Below are 9,626 nucleotides of genomic sequence, written 5' to 3'. Positions count from 1 at the left end.
TGTGATATGAATAATTTGGAATTTATTATAGATACCTATTATAGGTAAATTTTTATTAAGAATCGTTTTTCTTATACAGTGATATTATATCGTTGAATTCAAATTTAATACTATCCATTATACAGTTACCCACTTGTAACCTACTGCACAGCAGATCGACATCCACTTACCCACCTTTTTTTTATTGATTTATTTTTAGGGAAATGACGTGTCACTGATACCCGATTACTTGGTTGCTATGAATATTATATAAAATTATTTTATATGTAACAATACTTGATTTATTTTTAGTATGGTAGCTTATTATATTATTGTCATTTTATTAATATAAAATTTTTGAATTTCATTCTTAATTTAAACAATTTTGTGTTTAATAAACATTGTATTTTATTGAATTTTTGATGCGTTATTGCAAACTGTAATTTTATGATGAAGTTGATATACGTACACATTTTTTTATTTTATCGGTTGCTTTATATCGATTATTATAAATTAAATATTTCATTCCATTTGTTTTAAATGACTCTATAATACCTTTACTTTGAATTATAATTAAGGCACTTTTGTGTTTTCTTTGTATTCAATTTATCCAAGTTTTTCAGTTTTCAATTTATAAAAGTTTTCGAAAATTACAGATTTTCTCAAACCCTCAGGATAGGAGTTAAACCATGACTTAGATGTTATACAGTTTCATCGTCACCATATAACTTTTCATTTCTTTTTATTACGAAAAATAATTTTTTTTATAATAAAAATGTCATTGAAATATATTCCTGTATAAATAATAATAAAAGTTAACTAACATTTTTAAACTAAAAAATAACTTCTTTTTTTTTATTGAGCTGAAGCCCGGCAACTATGGTTATTAGCTTTTTTTGTTTGTAGCGGGGAGGATGGTTGGTTGAAACACGTTTGTAAATTGTATGTGCACATGTAGTAAGGACTTCTAGCTAAAAATCCCGGGTGGTCACCCATCCGGGAGCTAGCAACACCAGTAGATACTTACACTCAGAGCATTTCCGCAGTTGAGTGTACGGACCATGCCACACCAAGCTACAAAATAAAATTTTGTATTTTAATAAATTAGTAATTCATGAATAACCTTATTTTTTCATGACACATTTTAACACTTTTTTAATTATTTATTTTTGAATAAAATATTCTAATTAGTTAATTTTATAGTTTAAGTTTTATCTAAAAATTATAAATGTAATTATTTTAAGATATTTAGGCACATTGTTCATAATTTTATATAGTTATGATAGTTATGAAACACAAGATTATAGCTATTGGAGTCTACAATATTATAATAAAAATACTAAAATAGGTCATGAATATTTTAGCAAAAAGTAAAGAATTTTCAATGACTAATATAAATATTTAAAAATATATATAATACAGCTGTCATAAAACCATTATATTTCACTCGGATTTTTGTATTTAAATATAATATCTTACGTATAAATGGAAAAACTTTTAAGAATCTCGTCATACATCCGTGTAAACATAATATTATTTGAAGATAGTAGAACACATTTCAAGAAAAGTTATCCTTATTGTTAAGTAGATAATGATTTAAAGTTTTGATGTGATAAATTTGTCTTTTGGGACATCTCGAAAAACAAAATATAAGGCAAATTTTTAACATCTAAAATTATATATTTTTTGTTTAAGAGACATTTTGTATAATATATTGTAGGAAATAAAACATTTTCTAATCAAATTTAATTCATTAGTACTAACTTAAGGAACCAAATATTATATCTTAACATAAGTTTTGTTCCTATTTGTTTTATTATTTCTAAAATAATGTGCTTTATTTCTTCACTAAAATGACATAGAATATTTTGAAATTGGATTTTTTTCCCTATAGTATCGAATATGATACGCATTACTTATTATACAATAAATATAATAATACTATGTACTAAACATTTTTAAATTATTTTAATTTTAAAATAATACGTCGCAACACAAAAATGTATATAACAAGTACTCTTTCTGAGAACCGAGTTTTTAGTAATAGCTTGTCTTAGAAACTACTTACTTCACTGATTTCAATAAATGTTGTATTAATAGATTCTTGAGACTCGTAGGGTGTTTTAAGCTTCTTATTTTTTAAGAGGACAAGTGCGTAACATACCAAATTTTACGCGAAGCAGAACACGTGTAGATCCGTTAATTTAAAAATTATAGTGAATTGACCTCTTATAAAATCTAAAGGTAAGATTATTATCTAGGCAAATTCATGGGCTTTTTAATATATTTTAATTTCAACGCGAGTTATGAGTATTTCAAAATTGTAAATTAATTATTAATCAGCTATGGGGAGTCCACCTGTGGTATATTTTTGAATGTGGTTGATGGTTCGAACTACTTTTTAAATATTCCTGTTAATCTTAAGAAAAATCTCTAAAACGTCTATCAAAAATACAATATGCTACAAACATAAAGATATCAGGTACATTTTGTTGTAAATTTGAATATCGAACAATAAATTAAATATTATTTTATTTTATTTAAAAAAAATCAATTTTATTAATAACTGGGTTTGCGTAAATATTCCTATTTTTTCTTAATTTTGTTTTAATTTAACCTTTTTTTTTAAAAAATAAACTAGGAATTTTCTGATGTTTACAACTCAAAAGTACCTACCAACTAGAACTAATTGTCTATCAAAATCCACCTTTCACCCCGCTCCACTGACGACAAATATGACGTTCGAAAATTTGGAGAAAGACTTGATACTGGTCACTTTTGCTTTGCTTTGTTTGGAAGCCGAGGCTATGTTTTTAAGTTTCAGGCAGTTTGCCTTTTACTTATGTCTGATATACCATGGTGAGTTTATATAGCTGTAAGTGGTCGGGGACGGCGTAACTTGATTTGAGAGGTGGGTAATGTACCTAGTTCTTTTTATGTGGGTGAAAGTTGATTGAGCGTTTCGATGAAGTAATATCTTTGTAGCCCTCTCTGCTTCATTTCGAATAGAAACAATGGGTGGATTAAGGATTCCATTGTTTCTAGTAAGGAAGTGGACATCGGTGATGATACGTACAGTTACATTTTGAACCGCTTCGATGTTTCTCCAATTTGACTCGCTTATGAGTGGACCCCAAGCTGTAGCAACGTATAGGAGAATTGGTCTGATGTAAATTTTATATATGGAGAGTCTGGTTGACATCGGTATTCGAGATTTACTGTTTAGGATCGAGTATCGGATACTGTTCGGTCGAACGCACCCGTATTTATACGCGTCGATCGACCCAGGCGTACTTCTAATTGGTTGTTGTGTTGCAATTGACCGAGTAAACATGACATCGATTGCTGGATCGATTTGTATTGACCGTGTCATTTTCCGAGTGAAAATTTCCGTAAAATAGTAGTGTAAAATGAATCTGTTTGTGAATATTCTAGATAGGCAAGCGGGTCGTCTATGCTTGTCTATTGCTATCGATCTGTTGTTAAGCAACTTTTTAGTTGTTCTATGGTACCTACTCGCGCCTTGTGCCGTATCAACTTATGTTTTAAAATATAATTTTAAATACTCTTGAATACATAATAATGTATGAACACTAAATCTAAAATATTTCTAAAAATTTTTTTTTTTTTTTTAAAGAAAAAAATCACAGTTGGGATATTGATTTAATATTATAAAATAAAGCAACATTTTTGGACACACCGTAAAATGTTTTCTGTTTGGAATTTTGACATTATATAATATGTATTAAGTGGGTATTGTTTTACTTAATTTAAAAGTGGCCGTACGTTTATAATTTAGACATATCGCCCGTCACTTATAAACATTAATTTAAAAACGCATTCTTTGTAAATGTCTGGAATTCTGTTCATTCAATGGCTCTAAAAATACTTAAACAGAAATATGAGTTTTCGTTATTGTTCACGTGAAATACATTTAAAATTAAAAGTATCAAAAATTATATTTCATACTAAACTTTATTGTGCTGTGTATTATGTAGCACTGTATAGTTCACATATACAATATTCATATTTTACTTATTTAAGAGTACAATTATGTATTATAGCATTAATATTCAATATACATTTTATATGATACAGAAAGAGTATTAAAATGCTACAATATGTTATAACTTATAATGAATTACATTTGGTGCAGTTGTTGCTATAAATAAAATGTATTTAATATTTATTTATATTAATGGCCATTCGCCGTATAGTATTCTATGAATCATATTTTGACTGTTAAAAATTGAAAACACAAATAATTTCATAGATTGAATATAGACTTAAAAAATACTTGGCTATTCGTCTTTTATGTTATCTAATTGTCCACGAGTTCTTTTAGTCAATTTTTATAGTCTGAATTCAAATAACCAGTATTCAGTATAAGTGATCAACACAATATTAGATACGTACACAGCTATTTTCAATGGGGGGGGGGGGGATATTAAAAACTATATACATACTATAATATATATATTATATACATTATACTTACATCAAAATATTAAATTGTTTAAAAAAAATTTATTTTTATCATTATACAATAACTAATTTCCTAAATTTTTGGTTTATGGTTTAGCGTATCAGGAATTTTAACATCAAATGATATAGGTACCTAGCAATATAGGTGTCCAAATCAAATAGCTTGATAATTAAAAAGTATAGGTATAGCGATTGCTGCCGAACTGCTTGCCGTGTGTCAGTTTAATAATATCCAAGTTATAATTTGGACGGGTCGGAAAGTGTGAATATTTTGTGTTGGTCAACCCTATAGCGCGTGCTAATGTATGTAATATATATATATATATAGAGTGTAACAAATGTTAAAAGTTCATTCGTTGACCTCCATTTTAGTCTAGCAATGTTTTCTGTCTCAAATTCGCAAATGAAAATACCTGGGTCCAATACACATTTTTAGATTCTGAGTAGAACGATTAATGGATTGATTTTACAACGATGTGTGTTTTTTATTTTATTTTTTTTTATTTTTGTGTCTGTCATAACGGTCAAAATAATGCTTCGATTTTGGATTGGGGAGGTCAAAATTTAAAATTCCCAATAGTTTTCAAAAGTGCCGAGAAAAACCAAAGAAAAATTAAGGAAAAACAGGAATTTTTACGCAAAATCGGTTTTTCACAAAATCGATTTTGGTTTTTAGTGTAACTCTAAAACAAATTAACGTATAAACATAAAATTTTCACTGGTTGTTTATATTTGCTTTTTAAATATACACGATAAAATTTTCAAAATATTTAAATTTGTTTTGAATTGTTTAGACTTCCTAGAACATTTTCAGTTTCCAATTTTATTAGTCTTTTTTTCTATGAGTGTCAATAAAACTTTATATGTTGGGGAAAAAAGCTTGAAAATGTAATACAAGGCTCCTACTATATTGTTAAAATAGAAATTGAAAAATATTAAAAATAGATATGCACAATTTTTTTTTATAAGCATTTAAAGTTTGAATTTTGACAAAATGTAATAACTATAAAAATATATAAAATGTTCAAATTTTATAGCTAATGATTGCAAATTTAAAACAAGGTTCCACGTAAATAGGTTATATATAAATTACTTTATTCACAATAATATCATAAAATACACTTAGTAATATTATAGGCTGACTGACCGTTTTCTCTCAGAATCGTTTTTCTTATACAATGATATTGTATTATTGAATTCAAATTTAACACCATCCATTACAGTGACCCACTTGTAACCTTCTGTACAGCAGAGCGCGATACCCACTTGCCCACCTTTTTTTTTTTTTATCGAAACCCCATGGCTCTTGTATCCGTGATTTAAAATTTGATATAATTAATTAGGTAGTAGATTTCGTATTTCAGTGCGGACGACAATACAACAGTACTGTACACCTCTAACTTAATATCGTATAGAGTTTAAAATGTATAGGTATCACCTAAGCTTCGATTCGATTAATTATTGGCTAATTTACTAGATAGATATGACATATCCCATATTTGCTAATTGTAAATTTGAGAAAATGGTGGGGACATCGGCTTTAGATAGTAGGAAAGGAAGTCGAAGTTACACAGAATAAGTTCCTACATCGTATACTAAAAACCCGCGGACTATAGAGATGTGTGGGAAGGGTTTTGTGTGCCAATAGACAGGCTAGGCAATCCCCAGAGTTTCGGGGTCATCACAGATGATTACCCTTTAGATCATATATGACTATTATATAGTACATATTATATACATGACCATATCCGGACCTGAATACGAGCGTCACTTAGGCTATCCATTAACAACAAACGAGAGCTTACCAAAATGGGCGTACAGTTCCCTTTTCTTCCTTGTTAGTAAAGATGAGGTATAGCTGTATATGTATAAACTATAAGACCCCATGTCAGCGGAATTTTTATCAGAAGTGTTAATAGAGTTATCATAAATAATATAATAACACATAATTGTATCGATTATAAAGACGATATTTAAATGTTAGCTAGAATTAAAAAGTTGCAAAATATGATAAGTTACCTATATTTACAGATTTCCATTGCTTAAGAATTTATATCAAACAAAAAAGAAAATATTCTTTGGATAAAAAATAAAATCGGATCACATGGTTTTTAAAATATTAATTTTCACAGTATTGATAAATGTATATTTTACTTGATTTGAAATTTAATTGTGGTTTATTTGGGATACAGTATTATAATGCAAAAAAACTGTTTAGCTATTAATTTATTTTTATTTTAAAACCCTACATAGTAATTTAGATTAAATAGCATAATACTATAGATTAATTAGAAAACAAAATTTTTTTATAAGTTTTTATAGAATAGCCCAAAACGTAGGGCACTTTATAGAATTCTAATATTATAAAATCTCAAAATAATATTACACTTGTTCAAACAATATTTTTTTTATAATATCCAACCTTGTATTCATTTTTTAAGGTTTTTGAACAAGCAAAAATTTTTTCATTGAAATTCATAGAAAAAAAACTTAAATGTCAAATGTCTATAAATAGCCTAAAAAGTTTTTAAATCTGTTACATAAATAGAAAATGCTATTATAAATATTTAGTTAAAATTTCAAGTATCTATGATTATAATTCTCGTGTTTATCACACACATTTTCATTGTTGTTCATTCATTTAAAATATGAATATTTACTGATATGGTATTAGTATTTAGTTCCAATAATTGTACAGTACGTTTCTACAGCACATCCAAGACACATCCGGGAAACAAAAGACGATGATATGCTTCGTGATCAGTAGGTATGCAAATTGATGCCGATAGTCGTTTATTACACGTTATGTCGACTTTAAAGTTTGTCACAAAGGCCTACAATTCGTCCTCGCAATTACTAGCTCTATATAGTTAAAGTTAAATATAGTAAATTAATATCGAAAACTCTGTTTGAGTTTTGAGCTCTAGGTATCTGCTAATACCACTATGAATAACTATTCAGTTAGAAAATAGTTCTTAATAAATAAATAATAAACCAAACGATGTTTATAAAGTTAACTGTTCTATTATGTTCCAGTTGTTTTAAATTTATACGTAGGTATTGGTATTATTATATTTAGTACCTATATAAATATACCATCATTTAGCTAATATTGCACACTAAACATGATTTTAATTTGTTTTAAGTATAAATATGTATAGGTAGGTACTTTATTATATAATTACCAATAATAGTATTTATATAATAGCATCATAATAGAGTTATGAAGTATGGTGGCAACTATAGTAATTGATGCATTTTTATTAAACTTGTTTTTTCAGATGAGCTGCGTACTGTCAAAGATCGAAAATATGGAATGGAGAATCATGAAGTTAAAGGTGGTTGGGACGGGATGGTCGGTGAAATAATCAGAAAGGTATGAATTATAGAATTAATATAGCGTCTACTTAAATAATTTACAACTATAATTATCAAAATTATTACTTAAATATTTAATTTTTTCCTGTTTCCCATCTTACAAAACTATAAAGTAAAAATCATTGTATATTAATATAGCTGACCTGTTTAAATGTCTAATTAAAATTATTATTAATACTATTTTAATTTAAATGTCTCTTGCATGTGTATAATAAACTATATAATAACATAACATAAAACTAAATCAGAGTATCCATTATATTTATTTTTAAACAAAATTCATTGATATTAGAAATCAATTTTGAATTAACACTGTTATTCATACGAATGGTAGATACTGAATAAACCGTTCAACTTGTATCAGTGTTGGTTTTATTAAAATATAATATTCTTTGTCACAGACGGTTAATACGCCGACGTTATAAAATCAATTTTGGTCTTTGTAAGTTTTTTTCCTGATATAATACGTATTGTTATAATTAATTATTTATTTTTTATAAACATAACAATTATTTTTTATAATTATTAAAAAGCCAACTAAAAGTCAATGTTGTATAACGAAATTATAACATTTTATAGCCCGGATTTTTGTCTTTTTCATGCTCTGATTGTGCTATTATTTCATTTTTTGAATACCATCAGTTTTTATTTACTGAAATTTTTCAATTTACACTAACTGAAAAAAAAGGAAAAACATCTACATGGATTACAATATGTATGGCAAAGGTTCTGCTAAGGTTTATTTCACCGTCAATTGTAAGAGTATATATGTCTGTAGCCTGGTTTCTTATTTACCTTCACAAAATGTTTTGATTATTGATGTGAACATTTTTTAATGCACTCAATGAATATTCTGCAGTTTTATTAAAGTCCAATGAATTTTTTATTATTTAATTAATAAGCCACTTATTACGTTTGTGACCATTGTAATATCTAAGAATCGTAGTGTTCTCAGTTATTCTATTTGTAATATTATAGCGGCAATGTATTACATATTTGTATACGATACATTGAATTAAACTAATTTAATAAATAACGCTATAAACATTACTTAGGTAATAATCTTGTTCACTAGATCGTTGATTATATTTTGTTTTCTGGTCTAAACAAAAGTAAGCAATAACATCGTTTTATATACATGTAATAGTAATCCTCCATTAATTATGATCCAATTATTTCTAACGATATGAATTAGTTTATACTTTATTTAGGTTTTAATTTTTATAAAACTAATGAAGACTTTAGATTGCGTTTTTAAACATTAATAATAATGGATATAATTGCACATGGCAATATCATTACTTTTTGTCTTTATTTTTTAATTAGATTTTAAAAAACACAACCAATGGGTAACCTAACCAAATACTTGCATGCTAAAACTTTTCTTTTTACTATGTAATTTTGTTGGCAATATTTCAATTAAAAGAGGCACCTATTTTAAGTACGAATATATAATATAGACAATTTATCTAATTTGTTTTGATCGAAAAGTTAATATAGGAGTTTTCCAGTTTTTCAGAATACTTTAAAGGTCTATAGAAAATTAAGTTAATGGAATATTCGTTTTTTTACAAAATAATCATTGGTTATATAGTAGGTATATAGATGTTATTTTTCAAATAATAATCATATTGACTAAAATACTTTATCATATTATTTATTATAGTATTAAACACGATACGTCTCTTCAGTGAATTGTTTATTATTTTGAAAACTTAATACTGTATAGGAGTGCAACGATTATTATAAACCGTAGTAAATCTAGTACAATTATTAGACTAATG

At 26.8% G+C, this 9,626-nt stretch overlaps 1 protein-coding gene across 1 annotated transcript in view; it reads left to right on the top strand.

Moving 5' to 3' along the window:
- The window catches only part of LOC100159738 (glutamate receptor 1), a 205,493-nt gene that overhangs the window by 160,152 nt on the left and 35,715 nt on the right, over window positions 1–9,626 (top strand). The window contains exon 12 of the mRNA XM_029487942.1: window positions 7,746–7,840. Coding sequence (XP_029343802.1) covers window positions 7,746–7,840 — 95 coding nt within the window. The remainder of the gene's footprint in view (window positions 1–7,745; window positions 7,841–9,626) is intronic.

This window comes from Acyrthosiphon pisum, chromosome A1 (genome assembly GCF_005508785.2).
Source record: "Acyrthosiphon pisum isolate AL4f chromosome A1, pea_aphid_22Mar2018_4r6ur, whole genome shotgun sequence".
Classification (NCBI taxonomy): domain Eukaryota; kingdom Metazoa; phylum Arthropoda; class Insecta; order Hemiptera; family Aphididae; genus Acyrthosiphon; species Acyrthosiphon pisum.
This window is presented reverse-complemented; position numbering and strand designations above follow the sequence as displayed.